The sequence below is a fragment of the Mus musculus genome, chromosome 13, assembly GCF_000001635.26.
Source record: "Mus musculus strain C57BL/6J chromosome 13, GRCm38.p6 C57BL/6J".
In the NCBI taxonomy this organism is placed as follows: Eukaryota; Metazoa; Chordata; class Mammalia; order Rodentia; family Muridae; genus Mus; species Mus musculus.
In genome coordinates this window covers 24699688-24724596 of record NC_000079.6, presented here as the reverse complement: position 1 = coordinate 24724596, position 24909 = coordinate 24699688, and the positions used below count along the sequence as shown (strand labels likewise).

Below are 24909 nucleotides of genomic sequence, written 5' to 3'. Positions count from 1 at the left end.
AGTGGAACCCAGATAGGCTGCTGCACCCTACGTGTCTACCTGTGTAAAGTCTGTAGCAGAGACAGGGAGACGCTCAGCAGCGATGAGTCACAGCACACCAGGAGAGTGCCCAAATAAATTCTTAACCAATGGGGATTTTTTTGGGGGGTGGGGGGAGGAGGGGGGAAGCTCACTGGTAGGTAATTTTTTTTGACCAAGTAACAAGGAAGGCAAAATTTCCCACGGTTGTTTTTCTTCACAGGTCATTAGCTTTTCCTTTTATGACATCAGTCCCTTGTGCCCATCTAAGGTTTTAGTAAGCACTAGGGGGTGACCCTCTCGTTGTTTTTCCTGGCACCTCTCCTAGTGTTTCTGTGGCAAAGACGGTCACACATGAGATCTCGTGGAGAGCCACACTTCTGTTGGAGATCTGTAGCCTTTGCCCCCTCGAGTTTGCAGTTACCTCTCTCCCTGCTCACCAAGGCTTCCCTCCTCTAGTGCAGTGACCACTGCAGAACAGTCAGGTACAATCACCATGCAGTCTGAGTGTGGCAAGGCTAAACAGTAATTATTTCCTACTTGGTGAATTTAACAAAAGTCATATGTAGTCCATGTTCAAGGGGAAAAAGGACCTTGACTAGGTGGCTCCAGGGAGACGAGAGACACTGCTACACTACTAGAGAATGTGAATATGGCTTTGAATATGGCAAGCACTGGATAGGTCCACATGGTGTGGCCTCTAAGCTTCACAGACATATGTTGCTCTAAGGTTGACCAGGGATGGGGGCTCTGAGTCTGGACAGGGGTGGGGCTGTAGAGCTTTACCTCCAGGCTCTTTAGGGCCAGACATGCTGCCTTCTGTAGCTGGAGATTGGCCTTCGTTAGTGCTTCGCAATAATAGAGCAAGGCCTGAAGGGGAAGAAGAGATGTGTGAGACATTTTGAATTGTTTGTCAGTATAATATAGTATATAATATATATGTAATACATACATATATATACATACATATATATAATATACATATATATTATATACTATACATTATATACATACATATATATAATACAGTATATAATATATATTACATAATATAGTATGTAAGAACAAAGGAGGTAATTGGTGTAGGGGGATACGGAATATCTTCTCCCATATGTGCTATGTAGATTTTTAATTTCTAAAAACCCACTTTAGTTTTACTTTATGGGTATGGTGTTCTGCCTATGTATATGTCTGTGCACCATGTGATGTGCATGCAGAGAATGAAGGACAACCTGATCTGATTGGTGAGTTCCAAGCCAGCATGGTCTCTATCAGAAATTCCAAGCTAGGCAGGGGTATCCAGTGAGAGGCGTCCCAGAAGAACATTGGTTGCTCTTCCAGGGGACCCAGGTTTGGTTCTCACCATCTACATAGCAGTTCACAATCAGCTGTAACTTCAGTCTCAAGGAATCTAATGACCCGCACCAAAGTGCGGAAATGCCACGGACAGCGGGGCAGAAAAGAACGTAAGCATTGGGAGTCAGGGAGGCGGCTTTAAAACGCTATTGTCAGGGCATCACCTAACTATTGCAAACATGATCTCTCAGCAGCTGGGTGCTAGGCCTGCACAAGACTGGGCCTGCCAGGTTTAGATCAGGGAGGGGCTCGTGGGAGGTTCTAGCTCCCGATGTTGGTTATCGATGGATTCTGGGGAGGATTATTATTTTCAGCTGTGTTCTGAATGGTGTATCTGTTCAGTAGTTTGCAGTTCCAAGGCCGTGGGTACACATACAACCCTGGTTAAAATTCAAAGGGTCAAGGAAAAAAGCCATAGAGGAAGTGACCAGTGGGTGGAGGCAGATATGACCAAGGTGGGAGGAGACAAGAGAAGGTGGGGGTGAGTATACTCAGCATGCACTGTACATGCACACTAAATTACCAAAGAACAAACTTAGCAAAAAAATAAAGTAAAAAAAAAAGTTACCCATTTCTGTATTCTAAAATAATAAAAAAACACAGAAATATATCTCTTTGAGGTGAGCCGTAGCATGGCCTTTCACACAATTTCCAGGGTAAGAAAAAAAACCACAAAAGTTCACAAGTTTATTTAAAGAGTCGATTGGTGTTTTTTTTTTTTTTTTTTTTTTTTTACCAGACTGTAGATGTAGACACGGAAGATGCAAAGTTATGATTATAGATTTTATTTTAATAATCAGTTTTCTCCTTTGGTGAATTTTATTCTAAAAACCATACCACTTTTGCCTTTAAAAACAGAGCTATGTAGCTTTATGTAGATTAGAGGGCAGTAACTGAAGATAAGATGCAACACTCTGCTCACCTGCTCACGGCTCCCACCGGCGTTCCCACTCCTCACACTCATCATATCTACGGGTTGGGAAGCTTTGGATTCTTCCCTTCTAGTCACCTTGAAATATCCTTTTAAAAATTGGTGGCTGGAGAGATGGCTCAGCAGTTAAGAGCACTGATTGATCTTCTGGAGGTCCTGAGTTCAAATCCCAGCAACCACATGGTGGCTCACAACCATCTATCTGTAAGGGGATCTGACGCCCTCTTCTGGTTTGTCTGAAGAGAGCTACAGTGTACTCATATACATAAAATAAATAGATAAATCTTTAAAAAATTATGTGATAACCCTAGTATAATCCTATACGGTAAGTAGCTCCATTCTAAGCCCACCTTGAATTCTCAGCAATCCTCCTGCTTTAGCTAGGATTAGAGCCCAGCGTCATGCTAACGGTAAATGACAGGCAGTTAAGCCTTGATACCCACCGTTTAGTATCCTACCTTTTCTCTGAAGTGCTCATTTTTGGAGGCTGCTGCCAAGTAGAGTGTCACAGCTTCGCTGACCTCATTGTCATCCCTGGTGAGCAGCAGGGCCAGCGTCCTGAGGACTTCCTGTTGAGCGGGGAGGTTGCTGGGTGCAAGGTCGCTCATAGTCTGCAGCAGTTTCTCATCTCTCAGTGACTGCAGAGTCTGAACCATGGCAACTGGAAGGGGAGGAGCCATAGCTCATGTTGTGATAGCACAGTGGCGCGATTGTTGAGAACACAAGTGTGTCATGCATGTCTTCAGTGAAAGCAGACCCAAGTGTGTGTAAAAACTTAGTCTACGATAAAGGCGGTATTTCAAATTACTGTGAAAAGGTCAATAGTTTAAATAATTATAACGAGGGCAAATTGTAAGAAAAATGTAAAGTTAAATTTCTACTTTGAAATGGTGGCAGAAATATATAGTTTTCTGTTTTTTTCTTTTCTTTTTTGTTATTATTATTAGTATTATTATTATTTTTTCGAGACAGGGCTTCTCTGTGTAGCCCTGGCTGTCCTGGAACTCACTTTGTAGACCAGGCTGGCCTCGAACTCAGAAATCCACCTGCCTCTGCCTCCCGAGTGCTGGGATTAAAGGCGTGCGCCACCACACCCGGCCTTTTCTTTTCTTTTCTCTTTTTAAATTTAACATAGGGTTTTACAATAGTTTATGCTAGCCAAGAGCAAAGACAACCTGAAACTATTGACCCTGCTGCCTCTCACTCCCAAGAGCTGCACTTATAGGCATTCATCCTCTAGTAGCATACAAATGAGTTAAATAGTCAAATGTGGATATACAATGAAGAAATATAAAGAAACATTATCTGCCACCTCATTATTATTCATAGAAAACACAACTGTCTCTATGCCAAGATCCTAATCCTAGGTGAGGGGTCAGGCCTAGGTGGGGAATGTCACTGACTCTATTGGAATTTAGAGACAATGTGATGAACTACAGGAATCTGAGTTCCACTGGGATAAACTGGCCATATTCCATGAATAAACCCTAACTAGATATGCAGCTATCTAACTAGATATCTCTTGGTCTCTAAAACGTAACGATGAGATTGTGTCTATCCAGGGACACCGGAGATAGATGGGAAAGGAAAAGCCAAGTTCACCTCTTGTATCAGTCATGCCTTTCCCATAGTGAATACAGGTGAGAATCCTCTAGCTATTTTTGCTTTAATTTCCTGCTTTCTTTGCTGTGGATGTCTGATAGTTCCACTGCTTTGTAAGTAAGGACACCAATAAAAATCCCCAAGGGAGGATTAAAAAACAGTTGAACAAACAAATCACAGAAAACATTTGACACTATAAAAACACAGGATCCAAATATAAGGGCAATAAAAAAGACCTAATAAAATGCTTTAAATGGTTAATATTTAACAGCACAAAGCATATTAAGTTAAAAATAAGATATAGTAATTTATAAGGCATAATCACACTGGGGACATCAGCTGTGAGTACAATGCTTGTCCACCAGGGGATCCTGAGTTTAAGACCCTATTACTGCAAAAACAGACAAGTACACATGACAGACAGACAAATAAGCAAACTTACCCCAGCCCAAACAAGATATAATTTTAAAATCTAAAACAGTGCATGTTCAATGGAAAATTAAATTTACAAATGGGGGAAAGAGATTTGATCTGTTTCCCAACCTTTTTGTAATGTAAAACTATCCATTTTATAAGGAAAGAAAGAAACAAAAAAAAAGGCACTTAAAGATAAGGGGAGGGCTGGGGATGCAGCTCTGTTGGTAGAGACTGGCGCACAAAAGGAAATGTGTTCAATTTCTCACATAAACTGGGCTTGGTGTCATACACATGTGTAAGCAGTAGTTTTTGCTGCACTGCTTTGAGCTCGAAGCAAGTTGCAGGCATTCACCCACCCAGGAGCTAGCTCTGATCCACGGATGAAAGATACACACACACACATACATACATACACACACACACACACACACACACACACACATCCACACACACAAAATTTTAACCTGCCTTATTGGCTCAGTGGCTGGACTCTTCTTTTTTTTTTTTTTTTGAATTTTTATTTATTTATTTATTTATTTATTTATTTATTTTGGTTTTTTCGAGACAGGGTTTCTCTGTATAGCCCTGGCTGTCCTGGAGCTCACTTTGTAGACCAGGCTGGCCTCGAATCAGAAATCCACCTGCCTCTGCCTCCCGAGTGCTGGGATTAAAGGCATGCGCCACCATGCCCGGCTTCTTCTTCTTCTTTTTTTTTTTTTTTTTTTTTGGATATTTTTCTTTTTTTCTTTTTAATTTTATTTTTTTAAAGATTTATTTATTTATTTAATGTATAAAAGTACACTGTAGCTGTCTTTAGACACATTAGAAGAAGGCATCAGATTATCAGATCCTGTTACAGATGGTTGTGAGCCACCATATGGGTGCTGGGAATTGAACTCAGGACCTCTGGGCAGTCAGTGCTCTTAACCACTGAGCCATCTCTGCAGCCCTGGATATTTTTCTTTATTTACATTTCAAATGTATTCCCCTTTCCAGGTTTCCCTTTCAGAAACCCCCATCCCATTCCCCCCTATCCCCCGCCCCAAAACATGGCTATGAGCCATCATGTGGTTGCTGGGAATCGAACTCAGGACCTTTGGTAGAGCGGTAGGTGTTCTTAACCACTGAGCCATCTCTCCAGGACTCTCCAAGCCTCCCACAGCTAACGTGTCCTTCCCTTTACTCCTAGCTCCACATCTCTAAATCTTCCTTCAGCTTAGGTGCCCCACTACCTTCTGTGAAGATCATTCTTGGCTACATAGTAAGTTTGAGTCCAGTCTGGGCTAGAGATTCTGTCTCAAAACAAAAACAAAAGTGAGGAGCCGAGAGATGACTTAAGAACACAATGACTTAAGAGATGACTTAAGAACTACTCTTGCACTGGGCCAGAGTCTGGTTCCCAGGACCCAGGTGGAATGGCTCCCAGCCCTTTATAACAAACACCAGCTTCTGGTCTCTGAAGGTACTGCACTCACAGGCATACACACACACACACACACACACACACACAATTTAAGATGAAAATCAAGATTTAAATAAAACAAACCAAAGACAAGATCAGGAAAACAAACACAAAATCCTTCAAAGGTTAAACAGAATTTTCCCCTCCGTCACTCCACATTCCTACTGCTGAATGAGTGAACTTTGTCAAGGCTCCTCACTAAGAGACTGAGGAACGTGACCTGCCACACCAGACTCTGAATCATTCAGACGTCTGCCTGGAAAACGGATCCACACGGGACAAGCCTAGTGTCACGCCTATACCGTGAGGTTCTGCATCTGTAAGTCAGTCTCCCTGTCCCACTCTTCTGTGCCAGGCAGGCCAGCTGCAAGGCTTTCTCCAGAGCTCCTGTGTCCCACGCCAGACAGAACTGTCACCTCTTTATGATGCCAAACAAGATCCACGCTGCAGCAGGATTTAATGCTCGGAAAAGAGCAGAGCGAACCTGGATCTAAGCTGGACAAGTTGCTGCTGTGCGGTGCTATACCAGATACTACCTGGTTTCAGAGAGCACTTCCCATTCCCGCTGCTCCTTCAGGCCCTGGCCAGTGCCTGCTGCATTCCTAAAGAATAGTCAGATAGAATGTGTACAGCCTTCAAAGGGCCATGTTTCAGGGTGGACTGAGCTTACCATACCCCTACCACCTCTATCTTTCTTGAACGGATAACCTCAGACTTTCTTTTCTCATTTCCCTTCCTGCCGTCTCATGTGAGCCTTCATTTGAAGTCCATTTCTGTCTATCCCGAATGGGAATTCTACCACCACAAAACACAGCATCAAACAGCACAGCAAACAAGTTGAGAAAGGAAGGAAAGCCCTGAGACTTCCATTCCCTTGCCAGTTTCCTGTTCACAGTGAACTCCTGCTGGGGACCAGCGTGCTTAGCAAGCTCCCGCTCCAACACCAGGAAGTTGACTGAAGTTAAAAGTCCACAGAAGTCATTAAAAAGGCAAGCCTCAGCTCAGCAGTGGAGGACGACCTTCACTAAAGACCGGATGGACCAGGAAGACCCAAGCTGACCCAGGCTGAGACACTAGTGCAACAGGACGGGAGACCACAGCCTACCTTGCCTGGTTAGCTGGCCCAGGTAAGTCTCCAGGTCACTCACACCGTGGCTGGTGAAGAAGCTGTAGTACTGGAAGACAGTGATGACTTCCGACGAGAGGCTGGAGGAAAGGAGAGGTTCAGCTCGGTCCAGGATTTGGGACACCAGGGTTCTAAACACTGGAAAGGAAGAGACAAGGTGGCTGAAGAAACAAGACCATTCATTCACTCCTTCATTCATTCACTCATCCACTCATTCATCTTTTTGCATGCTATTCATGATGAATGTGCTAACCACTACACTGTGGAAGCAGATGTGAATATCATAGAACTTATATATTCATTTGTTTATCACCGTACTAATAATATTCATTAGCCTTTTACTATGGCACTTATGTACATTCATCTTTAACATAGTACTTGTGTTCATGCATTCACTTAAACTTTTTATTATTTATTCATTTTCATGTGTATGGGTGTCTCACCTGCATATATGTATATCAATGTAAACTGTGTGTGCCTGATGCCCAAGAAGGCTACAGGAGGGAATTGGATCCCCGAGGACTGGAGTTACAGACAATTGTGAGCTGTCTTGTGAGTACTGGGAACGGAACTCTGGAAGAGCAGCCAGTGATTTTTAACTGCTGAGCCATCACGCCAGAGGGCATTCACCTTTTATTTTGGTACTTGTGTTCATTCATTCATTCATTCATCTTTTATCACCTTTTCCTTGTGGTACTTGCACTCATTAATTCATGTTTATCACTGAAGTCTAAGGTACAGCACTGAAAGTGAGCTAACCTGCGCAGTGTACAGCTAGACGGTGTCACTGTTTCCCACACTCACATGATAGCGTCTAAGTCAGGGAGTGAAAGATGAGCAACATCCTTCCAGGAGTTCTCGGGGTCTTTCCTGTTGGTAGCCACTTAGCCTCCCAACAGGGAACAAATAACCTCAAGTCCATTTTCGTGTTCTTTTTGAGGCACAGCATCATGCAGCCCACGTGGATGTCCAGTGTGCCATACACCCAAGGCTGGCCTTAGACTCCTGATTGATAGGTCTTTACCACGCCCTCTTTCATAACCCAAGCTTTATCTCCGTCATAAGCTAGCTTTTCCTGCTCTTGAACTTTTGTGTCAACAGAATGTACAGCATGCGCTTCCTATGTCTGGTTTATTTTACTCAACACAGTCTCTGTGGAGTCGCCCTTTGCCCATGGCATTTTAGTTGTCACCAGATTCTGTCTGTTGTGTCTCGGGCTGTGAATCTTCTTATGCGTGTCTTACACAGACAGGCGTACATTCTCTTTGTGTATTTACGAGTAGAATTGCTGGCTCACGTTGTAGGCATAGACTAGGATTCCATTCTTCGAAAGTCACTGTACCGTCTGACATCCTCTCATTGGAGGTACGTTCAGGAAAAAGCCCTCTGTACCCCTGAGTTCGCACATCTATGAATCTAAGCAACTGCAGGCCAAGAACCCAAGGGAAAGCACATCTATACTGAACATGTAAATGCTGCCACTCCCCAGGCAATGTAATGCAGCAACCATTTATTTGGTGTTTGCCTAGCCAAGCCTTGTAAGTGGTCTGGGGTATGGAGGAGGAAGTGTGGAGCTTGTATACAAACCCATGCTTGGTGTAAGCAAAGGATGTAAGAGAGCAAACACAGACTCAGCCATGCATGGCAGGCTCCGGCACTGTTCACCCACAGACACCGAGGGACAACTGTACAAACAATACAGACACGAAGTACTTGTGGACTGACTGGGAAACTTCTCTCATGGGCTCAGATGTTATCTAGTCCTCAGCCAGTGGTCCTGTTTGGGAGGCTGTGGACACATCGGAACTCGGGGGTTAACTGGCTGACACAGGCCATGGGGTGAGCAGTTGGGGTTAACACTTGGCTCACTTCTGTTTTCTGGGTGCTATCTCTGATGTGACCAGCCACATGCTCCCAGCATCTTGCACCAACCTGCTTCAGCTGCCATGCCTTCCCTGACAGGATGGGCAGTACCTCCTGAGATGTGAGCCAAAGTCTACCCCTCCTTTAGAAGCCGTTTCTGTCAGGCAGTTTGCCACAGCCGAGTGGGAGGTGGGGGATGATGGATACAGTACTTTAAAAGACACCACCGCTGCTATTCTCCATGCTCAGCATCTTTTTTGTAGTCAAGCTGGCTATCCCATCTTTCCCCTGGAGAGCGTGTAATTCTCTTTTGAGGCTGGCCTCATCCCCCCTGGGCTGCGGGAGGACAGCCTCTCACAACGGTCTGTACCTGGCTCTGCCAGTCCTGGATAGTCTTTGTTGATGCTTCTGGCGAAGCTGGCCTCCAGCTGCTTGATGAGGCGGGCAGCGGAGCTGTGGTAGACCCCGCTGGGGCTGCAGCATTTGGTCCAGAAGGCCAGCAAGGAGAGCTTTTTGTGAAATTCTGGTATGGCTGGAAGAGAAGAGGGATGTTAATGAAGAGAGGATGATGGCAACCTGGGTCTGGTGGTAAGCTGTCCCAGGGACATTAGAGCCTGTCTTTTGTGTTTTTAAAAACCTTTATTTTGTTTTATTTTTAACAATATTTTCATTCATTCATTCATTATCTAAGACTAGGTCTCATGTAACCCAGTTTATCCTCAAACAAAGGGATAACCTTGAATTCCCAATCTTCTTGTCTATCCCCTCCGCCCCCCCCAGGCAAATTTCCCTTCTTTCCTTTTTCTTTCATCGTGTGTGTGTGTGTGTGTGTGTGTGTGTTACTGGGGATTGATCCTAGGATCTCAGGAATGCACTACCACTGAGTTACATCTCTAACCTTTTTACTAATGATTTTGAAATATGTCTTGCCCAGGGTAACCTTGATCTCACTCTATAGCACAGGCTGACCTTGAAGTGGTCTCAGTGTCCTGAGTAGATGAGATTAGATATGCCCCCACAGGCACTAGGACTGTGCTTTTCTACTGGAACTACTACAGTCTTTGTGGATTGGTAGGCGGTCCAGAGAAAAACCCCTCCTCCCTGGAGCAAAGAGACCTCAGTGACTACTCAGCTGTTTGTTCTCAAAGACAAGGCACAGCTGCTCAGCCTTGGGGAGGCCACACTAAACTCCTGTGACTTTATAGCAAAAACGCCATACAGAATAAGCCCTCGGAGGGGCCGGAACACGGCAGGGTTTGCTGGAAGAGCCTTTCCTCTGCCCCAGGCTCCCAGGTCAGTCCAAGCAGACAGCACGGGCAGGTGGCACATGCTCACAATCACACTTGTGGGTGCCTGTGATCAGGACGAGGCTGTAGTAGAGCACGAGACACAACTCATTTGCAGCCCGAATGTCTGCCATTTCTCCCACCATTTAGTTACCTGCCAAAGTCACTGCTCTTAGCAGGAATAGAAAAGAGAGGCAGAAATGCATCGGGAGAACTTCAGGGTGGGTTCAGGCTCAGTTACAGATTTCCCAGAAGTCTCTGTTTCCATTCATATCTGATGTGAAAAAGGACAAACCCTTGCCTTTATGAAAGAGTCCAGTGGCCAGATCACAAAAAGTCAAGGGTATCTACTCCATGGCATGTTCTGCTGTGAAGCTGAAGAATGGCTCAATTGGTAAAATGCTTGCCTTGAAAGCACAAGGACCCGGGTTTGAACACCGGGACCCACAGTTAAAAAGCTGGTTACATAGTGCTTGTAACCTCAGTGCTAGGGAGGGGTGAGAGAGAAACAAGAGGATCCTGGGCTTGCTGGCTAGCTAGCCTAGTGAGCTTCAGGCTAGTGAGAGATCCTGTTTCAAAAACCAAGGTAGATGGCTACTAAGGAATGAGGTCTGATCTTCGCACACATTGAACCGTCCCCCAAAGTTCTGCACCAGACACAAGCTCGGAGCCAGACTGAGGCTGGAGTATACTCAGCTGCCTCGCCACTGAGTTCCAGTGAGCATGCGTGGTCGGGCGTGCTTCGGTTCCAGGGATGGCCTGCAGGTGGCGGGCTTACCTTCCACCACAGAGGTGATGTTCCCGAGGTTCTCGTCACTCACGGCTGCCAGCTTCTGCATCACAAGGACCTGCCTCGACAGCTTCTCCAAGAGACTTCTTGCCACAAAGGGGGTTTTGCTAGAGAAGACGATTTGCTGACAAGACAAATAAAAGCCCTTTTAATGATGACAAGGGCAGTGACCTTCCCCTCCGGATCCTTCCCGAAGAGGTTGCAGAGGCAGAGCTCTGCTGCACTTTTAGTCCCAGTTTGTCAGTGTTCCTCAGGTCAGAAAAATCACACCTGGTTTTGTTACTTTCAAGCTTTTTACATATTCTGGAGATTTCTCACTGGCAGAGCTTCAATTTATTGTGAATTTTCCATTTTCTTCTCTCTCTTCTCCCCCGCCTCTCTTTTTCTTTCAGACAGGGTCTACCATGTGCTTCAGACTGGCCTGAAACTATGTAGCTCACTCTGCCCTCAAACTCATAATCCCCCTGCCTTAGCTTCCCAAATACGTGCTATAAACTCCACCCTCAGCCCTGCCCTTCGTTCTATGTAAAGTTCCGTCTCCTTGAAGATAGCAGAGGGCATTTAGGCTGTGACCTGGGGGACGAGCAGTATAGGATTTGTTTTTATGAGTGCTTGGGTTTTTCACTGCGTGGTTTAATTTCCCTGTTTCCAAGCTGAAAGTTAAGAGGATATCATCATATGGTCATTCTTGTGGTTAGAGCTATCCCAGTGTAATCCAAGAGTGCTGCCGGTATTCCTGGTGCCGTTCTGAGCCCTATACGAGTGCTAGTTCACACATGTCTCATGGTGACCTGATGAAGTGAGTCCTATTTTGTTGACAGAAAACACTTTGTGACTGAGGCACACCCAGGGTAAGTAACTGGCCCAGTGCCACAGAAACAGAGATTGGCTTCACTTGTGTTGGGGGGGGGTGGGGGGGCAGGAAAAGGAGCTCTGAGACAGGAAAGGACCTAAGCAACTCGTTGCTCCAAGGCTCTGCTCCTTCTGTGACCCTTGGAAACCTGCCCAGGTTACCTGGTAGGCAGGGATGGCAGGCATGACCCCTGGGTGATAATGACACTGCCATGCCACACTGTCTAGATCACTCGAACCCTAAAGATAAATGGAATTCTCAAACTCCAGAGTCTAACAAGTACCCAAGTGTGGTGGTGTATGCCCGTAGTCCCAAAACTCGGCAAGTAGAGGCAGGAAGGTCAGGTCAAGGTCAGCCTCAGCTACACAGCTAAGTTCTAAACCAGCTTGGGCTACAAAATAAAAGTCAAAACAAAATGAAAGTATCAGTTACACACCGATGTCTTTCCTGCCAGCAGGCACAGTGGACACAAACCTTGTTTCTAAAGTAGAAGTACAGTGAGCTCACAGAATGCCGGTTATTTATTTATTTTTTTAACTTCCTGCAATTATATATACCAAGTGGTAGGAAACACTAGGATTGTAGGGTGATAACAAGTGGGAAGTGGGGATTGTAATTCTCACTCCTTCAGCTTATATCTTTTTCTCCATAAGATTACCCATAGTGCCAGGCTTGGTGGCGCACACCTTTAATCCCAGCACTCGGGAGGCAGAGGCAGGTGGATTTCTGAGTTTGAGGCCTGCTTGGTCTACAGAGTGAGTTCCAGGACAGCCAGGGCTACACAGAGAAACCCTGTCTCAAAAAACCAAAAAAAAAAAAAAAAAAGGGAAGATTACCTATAAAATTGTTTTTTCCTAGGACAGATCTGCTCCACAAGAGAGTTGGACTGTCCCTCATGGCCCTGCTAGAGGAGCAGCATCCTGACTGACTGACTTCCCCGCTCCATGGAAGACACCTCTCATAGGTCTTACAAGAAAGCTATTTGCCTCTCAGAGGCTGGCGGTTTGCCTAGCACATTATCAGAGTCAGAGAAGATAATTAGAGACCTAAAAGGGTCTTACTCAGGTGACGGTAAGCAGTGAATAGCTGGAAGGAAACAAAAATCCTTTCTTTCTTGGCTTGATACAGCATCTACTTCTGTAGCCCAGGCTGGCCTCTCAGACGTGTAGTAGCGATCCTCTTATCTCAGCCTTGCCAGTACTGGGACTGTAGGCATGAGCACCACATCTGGGTCCATTCGCTCAGCAGGGAAAACTGCCTGCGAGAGGCTGCTCGAGGATGCTCTGGCTATAGCAGAAATACTCAACAGCTCTGCACATAGACAGGGCTCAGGTCTGGCCAGAGGCAAGGATTTTGACAGCCAGCCCATTTCCCACAGCACCTCCATGCCTCCGTTTTCCCATCAGGTGCTTCCTTCCTTTGAGGCAATGTCTTGCTATGTAGCCCAGGTTTTGTCTTGAACTCTGGATCCTCCTATGTCTATCTGCCCAGTCCTGGGATTATATGTGTGTTCCACTATGCTCAGAAAGCTATTTGTTTGCTAGAGAAAGTCATCTTCTTCTATGTTTTCTATAACTGTGTGCCTAGTGCTGTCCAGCCCCTGGGAAGCCCAGCCCCGGGCCCTCCCTCTGTTCTCTCCCTGCCTCCTGGGTTTTGGCTGGCACAGGGTCACCCTTCCTCTTCTCACCGCAGCCTGTCTCAGGGGCCGATTTCTGTAAAGCTGCGGTTACAACAATTGCTTGTGTGTTCCTTCCTGCTTCACGTACACCCAAGCCATCTGGGAACAGATCACAGCAGGGAGAATACAAGCAGCCAGGCAAGGAGGAAGCCCTTAAGTCCAGGCCTCTGGGAAAGTGCCCCATTCGGGACAGCTGAGAGCCCGTGAAAGGCCTTCCATGCTTTTGCTTCTGGGGCTGTAACACCTCAGGTGGTAAACAGATTTACCCATGGTGTTCCAGTGAGAGCACTGAGTGGTGAGGGGATAGATAACCTGGAGGAATGATCCTTCCCGTTGCTCTTTAAAATTACTACTCCAAGCCGGCCTGCAACCCTGGCTCTTGGGAGGTAGCAGCAGGAGGGTCAAGAGTTCAAGACTAGCCTCAGCTATACAGTGGGTTCGAGAGACAGCTTGGCTTGCATAAGACCCTGTTTTAAACAGAAGAAACTTTCTCATTTACCATTTGGGGAGCCATAATCTGCTTCTGTAGTACATTGCTGTTAGCCCAACATGTGGTGGGCTGTGAACTAGACATTCCATAATATCTATCTAGTTAACACTGTTCTCCAGCTCTGCCTATGGACGGCACCTTCGTCTTCTTCTGTTGAATCCCTCTCCTTTACTGCCTGGTGCTTTGGATGTGAGCACTGGCCATACTCTGCCCGGTAACCACTATAGACTGCAGATCTAGGTTTAACGTGAAGTTGAAAACCCAGGCTTAAGAAAGGGTTAGATGTGTCCATCAAGGTTTTGACTTGGTTCAAATCAAAACAGCCGCATGCTCTTACTTCTGAACTCTCATTTCCTTGGCAAAGCTAAGACACACGCTATGCACACCTTTCTGTCACGTCAGCGCCCCTCCTCCCCCACGTTACACATCCTACCTGGATGAGCTGGGTGCAGTATTGTAGATGTTTGACTATGGTGATGTCCAGGCTCTCATTTCCTGTGGTGAGTGGGAGCGGGCTTCCTGCCACACTGGTGCCTACACCTGTGTCTTCAGTCAGAGCCTCGCTAAGGTGACCCCTGGCTTCCGGGTGAACTGACCTGTAACTGAAAGAGGAAGGCAGGTGAAACACGAGCTCTTTTTTTTCTGTGCACAAACCACAGGCCAAGTTTAACGTGGTCCCCACTGAAATCTGTCCTTCCCTGGTTTGCTCTCAAAAGCAGGGGTACCTTTCTAAAATAACTTATTTCAGCTCGGTTGCCAATTTGCCTAAGTATCAAAAGACCAGGCAAACAAAGGCTGCTGTTTGTCTTCTGAGCACAATGAGCTCTTTGTGAAGTAGCTTCCCTGAGAAGGCTTTGAACTGTGCCCTCATGCTGCACCTGCTGCGCTTGCCCACCCTGTAGGCAGGGGTTCTGCCAGCTTCCCTGGGAATCAACAGTCCTGCTTGTGGGCTTCTATGAGTGATCCCATTAAAGAGTAATCTCAAAGGCTGGCTCAGCAGGTAAGAGCACTGACTGCTCTACTGAAGGTTCCGAGTTCAAATCCCAGCAACCACATGGTGGCTCACAACCACCCTTAATGAGATCTGAAGCCCTCTTCTGGTGTGTCTGAAGTCAGCTACAGTGTACTTATGTATAATAATAAAAGTAAATAAATAAAAAAAAGTAATCTCGCAGGCCTTGCCATGGCCTCATACCAACTGCTACTCTAAGACAAGGAAAAAAAAGCTGCAGAGGGCTGCTGCTGGGTGACAGTGCTGTGACAGGCAGACACCAGAAGGGGAGTGTGGCTGTGCAGCTCTCTGCTCTGTCCTGTTTCTCCTGCTCTCTTTAAACCTACTGTCACACTGTCTGAAATTATCCACTGTCACACTGTGAAGTCATACCATCACGGACACTCTCATTTTAAAGTTTCACATGTTATCTAATTTTCTTTCTTCCCTTCTCTTTCTGAGACATGGCCCTGAGTTGCCTCGTCCCCACTAAGTGCCTCTAAGTGCTGGGATTACAGCTGGATTTCACTACGGCCAGTTTATTCTTTTTCCAATTGGCATATATTTTGTTATATTTTATGGTTTCAAGTTTACAAATAAGTCTTTTATTTATTTGGGTTATTTGATTATTGTATGATCTGGGTACATAGAATTTTAAAAATGAATTTCTTTTCTTTCTTTCTTTCTTTCTTTCTTATTTATTTATTCATTTATTTTTTTATTTTTATGACATGGTTTCCTTGTGTAGCTCTGGCTGTCCTAGAACTTGCACTGTAGTTCGGGCTGGCCTCTACCACATAGAAATCAGCCTGCCTCTGCCTTCTGAGTGACGGCAGCGTGTGCCACCACTACCCAGTGAATTCCTTTCTTTTTAAATATAAACTTCATTATAAGAGCCTTGTAAATTAAACCATTATACACCAAAATTAACCAGACCTAAAGTCTATATATCTCAATGAAGTAGGATAGGAATCCTGGTGCTGTGGGCTTTACACACAATGCAACTATTGTTTACTATTGAATGCATTTATATGCACCTATCCATCACCCAAACTGAAAAATCCATAAGAGAGGTAGAACTACAAACACCTACTGCTTTATCTGTTATAGCAAAGGACTGGCACCAAGCTAGTTGTCCATCAGTAGATGAATGGGTCATAAAAATAGCATATATTATATACATATATGCATATTTCAACTCTGAAGAAAGATATATCACAATATTTGCAAAAATGGATGGACTTAGACAATGAATATATAATACTCAGAAAGTTCACACAGTCTCAGAAAGAAAAGAAACTCACATGATCTTCATATGCAGAACCTAGCTAATAATATATATATAGATATAAGGAAGGACTGGGTACAGGTGATGGACACAGCTTTGAAGGAGGACACAAAGCCAATGGCTTTTCTAGCTCTGAAAGTGACATTCTTGAATGTCAATGAACTAATCTGTCATGACTGAAGGGAGGAAACCACCACACTGTATCTGTCTTTTCAATGTGTTCAATGTTTACATCATGATGTTGTAGTCATTATAATTTATAATATGTTCTAATAGTCAAAAGAGTTGAATATTCTCCACTCAAGAAATATAGTAAAAACAGAATTTGGGGGAAAAGGAACTTTTTTGGTTGTTTGTTTTTTGAGACAGATTCTCTCTGTGTTCCCCGGACTGTCCTGGAACACACTCTGTACACTAGGTTGGCCTTGAACTCACTGAGATCTGCTGCCTCTGCCCCTTGAGTGTAGGAATTAAGGCAAGTGCCTCCACTGCATGGCTGTAACTTATTTTTATACTTTAGAATTATTTGGCATGCCTCTTCTATATGTTAATTCTGCTGAAATAAAAAAAACTACTTATTATAATTTTGTGTTTGTGAGAGAGGGGCGCATGTGCTGTGGTGTGCACCTGGAGGTCAGAGGACATCTCTGTCCAGTTGGATCTCCCCTTCCACATTTGGGTGCCAGGGATTCAATTTAGGCTGCCATACATAGAATGTATAAAAGAGGTGATATTTTGTAGCTAAAGCCAACATGTGTATGGAAAAGTTTAAGAGAAGAAATATTTTGCAAATTCAGCCAAGCCAAAAGAATCTCAATATAGCATGCAGAACTATACATTAAATATTACATTTTCTACACTTCATTTCTTTTTACTCTGTTTGCTCAAGGAATATATTTTTGTCCTCATGCTTTTGTTTACATGCATGCACACGCGCTTGCACGCGCGCACACGCACACACTTTAAACTTGGTCTTATTTTGGAAAAGGAACTCCCTCCAGCAACAATAATAGCAGCCAAACCAAAAACAATAGCTCTTCACTGCTGGTTCTCTAAGGCTGGCCAGGCAAGTTTGCTGTAATCTGAAAACCTGCGTACGTCGCTTCTGTTGTAGCAAAGGTAAAGGCAGAGGATTCTTAGAAGGTGGGCACTGGCCACCAAGCTGCTTTTGTTTCATTTGAAATCACAAAGAGGGCTCAGGATCTGGCTCTAAAAACGTTGGCTTGGCTGGGCAGTGGTGGCGCACGCCTTTAATCCCAGCACTTGGGAGGCAGAGGCAGGCGGATTTCTGAGTTTGAGGCCAGCCTGGTCTACAGAGTGAGTTCTAGGACAGCCAGGGCTACACAGAGAAACCCTGTCTCAGAGGGAAAAACAAACAAACAAACAAAAATACAAAAAAAAAAAGCAAAAAGCAAAAACAAAAAAGAACGTTGGCTTGGCTGCAAGAGACACCTTATGGAGAAGGTGACACATTTTTCTACCTGGAGAGACATAGGTCAAAAGGAGTGCCAAGCCTCCATCTTACATTATAGGGAAACGTAAGCTTGGCTTTGGGATGTGCACCAATGATTTCAGCCTCATGCAGAGATGAGTTGTAATGAAAGAGGGAAGGATGCTGGGAAAACAGAGCTCAGCAAACTAAGGGCTTTGGAAGTACAGGAAGTACACAGCAGGGGCAGGGTATTAAAGTCCGGGCCACCTGCTGTGTAGACCCTTCACCCACACCACACATGCCTGTGTACACGAATCACACAGATGCTTCTCGGAAACAAGAGATATTGGTGTTCCCTACGTAACCTCCAGTAGGTCACCGATAATTAGAAGCTGTACTTAACCACTAGAAGGAACTGCATATCAAGTCATCCGCAGGTGCGCTCAACCTTTTGACAGTTTTGGCTCGATATTGTACCCTACAAAGTCCATGCCCAAGAACCACGAAATCTTGACACCAACAAACCCCACAAAGCATGCTGCAGTGTCTTAAGTAAGTTTATGATTTGGTGTTGGGCAGCACTCATGGCTGTCTTGGGCCATATGCGGTTGGACATGACAAGGATTGCACCCTCTTGCAGATGTGCACTGGGCTGGCCCTGCCAGTAGCAAAGGGTGACCATACCAACTGTGATGGGGGGTGGGCAGGAACACAAGCACACGCTGCCTTCACACTTACCCACTCTTCTCAGTCTCAGTATCTGAAAACACGGAGTCTGCGCCTCCTCCAACGTGGCAGACGTCATCGCCATCCTCTTCCTCTTCGTCAAAGTCAGAGGTGTTGAGGAAATCAAAGCTTTCTAAAGCACTCTCAACCGTCAGACTTAGGCTGGAAGACCTGCTGCGGCTGCCAGCCGGCTTGCACTGCAAAGGCAGAAGGTACCAAGGAGACCAATCAACACACCAGGGGCACTGGCAGGACTCATGGCACCCGTGGGAAACGTGACACTTTCTTACAGTTTTCCAAGGTTTTATTTTTCATTGGCGTTTAGTTTTCATCTTGAGACAAAAGAATTACAACCACAGAAACAATGGCACAACATTTGTAAATTGTTCTAACAGAATTGAGAAGGAAGGATAGAAGATACAGGACTGGAGGTTAAGTCGGTCACTGGGGGGGGGGGTCACTGAGAGTCACTGGGTATCACTGGGGGTTTTGGCAGATTGACAGATCTACCTCTGTTTGAAGTTGCATTACTATAAAAAATTGACACCCTGAAATGACTATAAAACAACTTAAAAAAATGACAACCTGAAAGTCTTGGGAAACAGAAGTGACATGTTCCTTTGGTGTAGTGCTCACCACCAAATCAAACAGAATGAGCAAGCTGGGTACCACAGCACTTAGCAGTCCCAGGCACGCAGAAGGTTGAGCTGAGAGCTCCATTTGATCTCATGCATTCAAGACCAGCCTAGTGAATATGAGACTCTTAGAAAAAAATTCTTCTTCAAACCAACCCAGCAGACAAATTTTAAAAGCCACGGAGTCACTGCTGACTCTTAACCAGAACCAGTCTCTGCTACCAAGTGACAAAGTGCCATGCCTGGAGCTCTCTGTCTAGAGTAGGCTGTAAAGAATTGACAAAAATGAATTCCAGAAAAGGAAACTGCTCAAATACACCTGCCCTAGGCTGCTTTGGCACGGAGCCCTGCATCACCATGTTCCATTCAAGGATGCTTTTTTTTTTCTGAGCACGGAGAGGCAAATGGGTGACTTGGGCATGATGGGACAATGATCCCGACTCCCCTGAAGGTGAAAGGCACAAGTCCCATCACCCCTCGGGGCAAGCCCTGGAATTATGGGGACAAGTTCCTTCTACAGCAGGTTGCAGGACATGAGCCAACACAGAAGCCTGCTATGTGGCTGCTATGCCAGTGGCTTTAGCCTGGAGAAAGAAAAGCATATCCACATATTCAAGAGGACGTGAGGTAGGTTGAACAGGACAAATCTTGCAAAGGAGACACACTGCGTGTCCTCTGTCTGGCTAGGAGGATCCCCTTGCAGACTCTTAGCACAAGGTAGGAAGGGCCTTGCGGGGATCTGTCCCAGACACTTGGGATGACACAGAAGCACATGGGAAAATGTCCTTCAGTCTTTTAAATCACGGTTGTCTCATTCACCCTCTGTGATCTCCATCCGGGAAGCAGCATCATTGAGTCTCTGATCCTCAAGATGTTTAGCATCCTAGGAATGTGAAGGAGGAAGAAAAAGAGAGAGCTTTGTCTGGCGAAAGCCACTTGCCCCAGACCTAGCTGCCAATTGATGCTGGTAATCATCGTCAGGGAGAAAAGGGAAACTGGTGTTTATTAGGCCTTTCTTTTCTTTTTTAAAAATATTATTTACTTATTGTAATTATATAACAATACTGTAGCTGTCTTCAGACACAACAGAAGAGGGCATCCCATCCCATTACAGATTTTGTTGTTGTTGTTGTTTTATTGTTTTTTTCGAGACAGGGTTTCTCTGTGTAGCCCTGGCTGTCCTAGAACTCACTCTGTAGACCAGGCTGGCCTCGAACTCAGAAATCTGCCTGCCTCTGCCTCCCAACTGCTGGGATTAAAGGCATATGCCACCACCGCCCGGCTACCTTTTTAAAAATCAATCTATCTATCTATCTATCTATCTATCTATCTATCTATCTATCTATCTATCTATCTATCATCTATCTATCTACTTTTTAACAGATGGTTTTGAGCCACCATGTGGTTGCTGGGAATTGAACTCAGAACCTCTGGAAGAGTAGTTATTGTTCTTAACCACTGAGCCACCTCTCCATCCCTTAAGACTCTTTTCTTAAGTCAGCCCTCTGTGTAACAAGATCTTGTACACAGCTCAGTGATGACTTCAAACACTGGTCACAGCAAAAAGACAAGTGGTTGAGGATTTCACTAGGATGGGGTTGGGATAGTACTGGACAAGGGCAAGCTGAGCCAGAAAACATTCTGGGATCACCAAGGTTTTCCAAGATGGATGGATAATGAGCTCAAAGTATCCTGATGAGCTGAGCTCCTAATCAGTACCTTAGACTGGGTTGAACCCTTACCCCTCTTAATGAAGATTAAACCCAATCACTGCCTTTTCTCAGGGGCACCTTCTGTAGAAGGGTCAAGTGTGTGCTTCAGCTTTTTGAGATGAACACCTCTTGATTGACAGGGGGTCAGTCATGCAGATGAGATGCACAACAGATGCCATCCAGTGTTCTCCATGTTTGGGCTCTAGGTGCACATGTTTGGGCTGTGTACTACAGAGAGCAGATTCGCAGCCCCCTCTCCTGCTTCTCAGAGGTTCTCTTTAGAACGGAACTCTGGGGAAGCCAGAGGGCATAGAGTGTCAGAGGCCTAATTCATCATTTCCTCAGACACAAACCTTGTGAAGCCAGAGGGCATAGAGTGTCGGAGACGTAATTCATCATTTCCTCAGACACAAACCTTGTCTGGAGCTAGGTCAGTATGAGCAAACGGAGAGAAAGGAGATGGTCAGAAAGTCTTGAGAGTATAGCTCCATACTCTCCATAGTTGTCACTGCAAAGGCCACAGACAACCATCTTACAAAGGTACAAGGGGCCTCTTACGGACTGGCTCTCAGTTGCTGAAGGTAAGTGACCAAATACTTAGAGCAGGGACACAAAGGTCAATGTCCCTGTCATCTTGTCTCCCCATGCTGCATTTAAGAAGAGTTTCTACCTGTATGTCAGGTATAGACAGCTGCATTCTGTCTGCCATGGTGACACCATCATTATGATATCCTCCTTAAGTGGGCATCAACTCTCCCTCCTGACTTTACACCTACACCTTATCTGGCCACCAGGGATAGAGGAAACTGTCTTTGTTGGATTTTTTTTCTTTTTGGTTCCCCGACTTCTAGTACATGAGCAAAGGTGAGTTGTTGCTGATTGTTTTGAGGTCTCAAAAGTTTGCTGACTTAGGTTAAATTCACAAGGAGCTACCCTTAGCTGGTGGCACTGTGAGAAGAGAGGATGGCTCCTCACCTTGGGGCTAACTTCCCCAGTTTCCATGGAACCCACAGAAAGATCCTAACCACTAGCATCTTTGAGACCACGATGAACAAACACCAGTATTTCACATTTAGACTTCATATGCGTCTGGAGATTCTGGGGTCTGGCGGGGGATATGTATGTACTACATGAAGAAATGCATGCATGTGGTGTGTATGTGTGTGTGTGTGAGTGTGTGTGTGTGTGTGTGTGTGTGTGTGTGTGTGACACACAAGGCAGAGGTCAACCTCTAGTGTTGCTTTTTGAAGTTCCAACTTGTTTTGAGTCAGGGTCTTTGCCTGGCATGGAACTCACTGAGTTGACCAGACTGGCTGGCTAGCAAACTACAGGAGTCCACCGGCTTCTGGGATTTCTGGCATTTCAAGCCATGCCTGGCTTTTTCTATGAGGGTTCTGGAGGCTGAACTCAGGTCCTCCTGGGTTTTTGGTAAACTCTTCCTGGTTGGGGTGCAGGGCCATACTGACCCAAGGCTTTCCTTGAGGCCCTGATGTATGAAGAAGGAATGTAGTTTCCTTGTTTAAAAGCAGGAAGCGCTTGGCAGGGCCAGTAATGGCCTGGGCCTTGCGGGAGCTGGAGCTTCAGATCCTGAGACTCCAACACGTCCCTACTAAAGGATTATGGGTATCAGTCCTGAGGCCGCTTGCTGTGTGCTCAGCCTGTGACTCACTTGACATATCCTTGTTCCCTTCATGCAACATTGCTTGGTTAGCTTCCTGCTGACTTTGCCTCATTGTATTAGAGTTTTCCTCTAACTCTGTCCCATTTTTTTTCCCTCTGAAAATTGTATATGAGACGCTGTGCTTCTTTAAAAATGAACTTGTCATAAGACACAGCTTGTGCGAGACCTCTTGCCCTCAACTTTTCCTACCTTCTTTATCTTATCATCCCCCGGTCCTTCCTCTCGGGAACCTGTCACTGAAGCATGACTAACAGTCCAGATCACTAGGCCACCGAGCCATCACCCTATTCCTAGATCTTCTTTTTAGAGTTTATAAACCAACTCCTAATCCATTTAGCTAAGCTGATTTATTGTCAGAAAAATAAAAATTTATAGATATAACTGGAATTAAAATATTACCTCCACTTACGTAGCAGGTATACACTGGTCCTGTGACAGGACAAGATTTGTTATCTTAAATGCCATGTTGGTTTAGGATGCATTTTTCCAAACTAAATCAGATTTTTTTTTTTCCCAGAAAGGTACTTACTTTGAGAACATCATCCAAGTGAGTGACTTCTTGGTTCAGATCCTGGAACTCTTTGTACTGCTTCTTGTGTGGGTCTAATGCAAGGAAGAGTCCATTGAAGGCATCTTCCAGGCTGCCATCCAGAAAGGACCGGCCAGCCTCAGACTCGCTACCAACAGAGCCTTCAAAGAAAAGCTTGTCAGTAGTGACGGGCCCCTCAGCCGAGGTGAGCCTCTTCACCAGTTGCTTTGTGATGTTTCCTTCAAAAGTGTCCAGTTCCACGGGCTTGAGCTCAGAGGCCTCATCCGATTCCTGCAGGAGAGCCTCGGCCACACTACTCTCCAGAAACAGGCTCTCGGTACCAGACCTTGTAGCCACACCCGGCTTCCCGGGCTCTACCGTATCACTCTTTGGGTGGGACTTGGGCTCATGGTCCTCACCCAAGGAATTCCTGGAAGACGCTGAGCTGCTGTCCTCGGTGCCCTCATTTTGTGAGGACAGGCTGCTGTGGGTAAGCTCTGCGGGGGTGATGGTAATCTCTGGATGGGCTGAGTGTGAACTGGAGGGGGAGGTGGCTGAGCTGGAGGTGAAGACACAGTCTCCATCCTGCAGGTCACTGAAGCTGAGGGACAGTGGCCTTTTCTCCTCTGCAGCCTTTCCACTCTCAAAGATGTCATCTGGCAGATTTGACTGTGGAGAAAGATAGGAGATGATACATTTGGCATGGTTCACCTCCAGTCAAGAGGGGAGGCAGTTAAGATGAAAATGCTTTAATGTTACCAATTTATTTGATATGTATGTGTTTGCAGGCAAAGGGAAAACAAGCCATGAAAAATGGTTGCCATTGTTGGACCTAGGTGAAAGGTCACAGTGCTATTCTTAGGTTTGACATTTTTTTCCATGCACTTTAAGGATGAGTGGGGACGCTGCTTGTTTTTATGAATTCCAGGATCTCACAGTACTTGGCAGCCATCATTAAGAATAACACTACCCATCTTTTTCTTTATTATTATTTTTGTGTGTGTACTGTGTGTGTGTGTGTGTGTGTGTGTGTGTGTGTGTGTGTATCATAAAAGATTTTGCAATCCCATGTTCTTTTGCTCCAAGGATATTTGTTTGGCTTTGGTTCACAACAATTATCTTTCGAAAAATATCTACTGACAAAATTTGGACTTTTGAAATTCGTTTAGCTTCTGTAGAAATAAAAGAAAGACACTGATGGGTGGGATATCTGTTCCATAGAAGGCAAACCCTGGGGGGGAGGGGAGGAGGAGGTGGAGGTGGAGGGTGTGGTGGTGTCTAAGTCTCTTAAGTCTAAGTCTCTGGAAATACAGCTCTCTGTCAAGTAAGGCCTGCCTCTGGTTGACTTTGTGCTTCAGGAAGCTCTGAAGAGAGACAAGCAGGCAACTGAGCTGGGGCGATAGCTCAGTGGGTAGACAGTCTGCCCAGCATGTGTGAGCCCCTGGGTTTAATGCTCACACAGGAAGAGATTTCCAGATAATTAAGACAACCAGTTTGCTCTCATGAGCAGAGCAATTTCAAAGCAAGCAGCCCTTGCACTGTCTTTCTTCAGGCTGGTGTGTCCAAACTTTTGACACCATTGTATGACATTGTCATCTACAAACTTTACAAAATTCATATCATGAACTCCCCAGCTGAGTCTTTAAAATTGCAAAAAAAATAAAAATAAAAATCTGATGATGTCTTAACTAAGTTTACAGTTTTGTGTTGTGTTGTGTTCATAAGTATGTTGCCTATAGACAAGGCTTTCTAGGTCTTTGAAATTAGCCTCTTAGAAATTGGGTTTTTTTCTTTGTATATTCCAGGTTGAAATTGTAAGCTTTATTTTTTGTGTTTTGTTTGTGTCTGTATGGATGAGGATAAACGTGGGTGTGGAGGTCAGAGGACAACCCTGGGTACTGGTCACTATCTTCTACTTTGTTTGAGCTATGGTCTCTAGTTCACCACTGAGCATGGCAGGATAGCTGACAATGTGAGCTTTTCATAATTCTCCTGCCTCCGCTCCCCATCTCACTACAGAAACACCATCGGGATTACAGACAT

The 24909-nt window shown here is 45.2% G+C and overlaps 1 protein-coding gene across 15 annotated transcripts in view; it reads right to left on the bottom strand.

The window, feature by feature from the left end:
* The window catches only part of Ripor2 (RHO family interacting cell polarization regulator 2), a 232283-nt gene that overhangs the window by 9210 nt on the left and 198164 nt on the right, over positions 1-24909 (bottom strand). For 9 of the 15 annotated variants that reach the window (XM_006516589.4, XM_006516587.4, XM_006516592.4 and 6 more), the window contains 8 exons: positions 22867-23535; positions 18322-18506; positions 14306-14474; positions 10840-10975; positions 9146-9307; positions 6892-7050; positions 2764-2966; positions 805-888 (listed from right to left, as the gene is read on the bottom strand). In XM_006516589.4, coding sequence (XP_006516652.1) covers positions 805-888; positions 2764-2966; positions 6892-7050; positions 9146-9307; positions 10840-10975; positions 14306-14474; positions 18322-18506; positions 22867-23535 — 1767 coding nt within the window. Of the gene's footprint in view, positions 1-804; positions 889-2763; positions 2967-6891; positions 7051-9145; positions 9308-10839; positions 10976-14305; positions 14475-18321; positions 18507-18595; positions 19828-22866; positions 23536-24909 lie in introns of those variants that run through there. The other 6 variants (XM_006516594.4, XM_006516595.4, NM_001286101.1 and 3 more) reach the window with 1 other exon arrangement.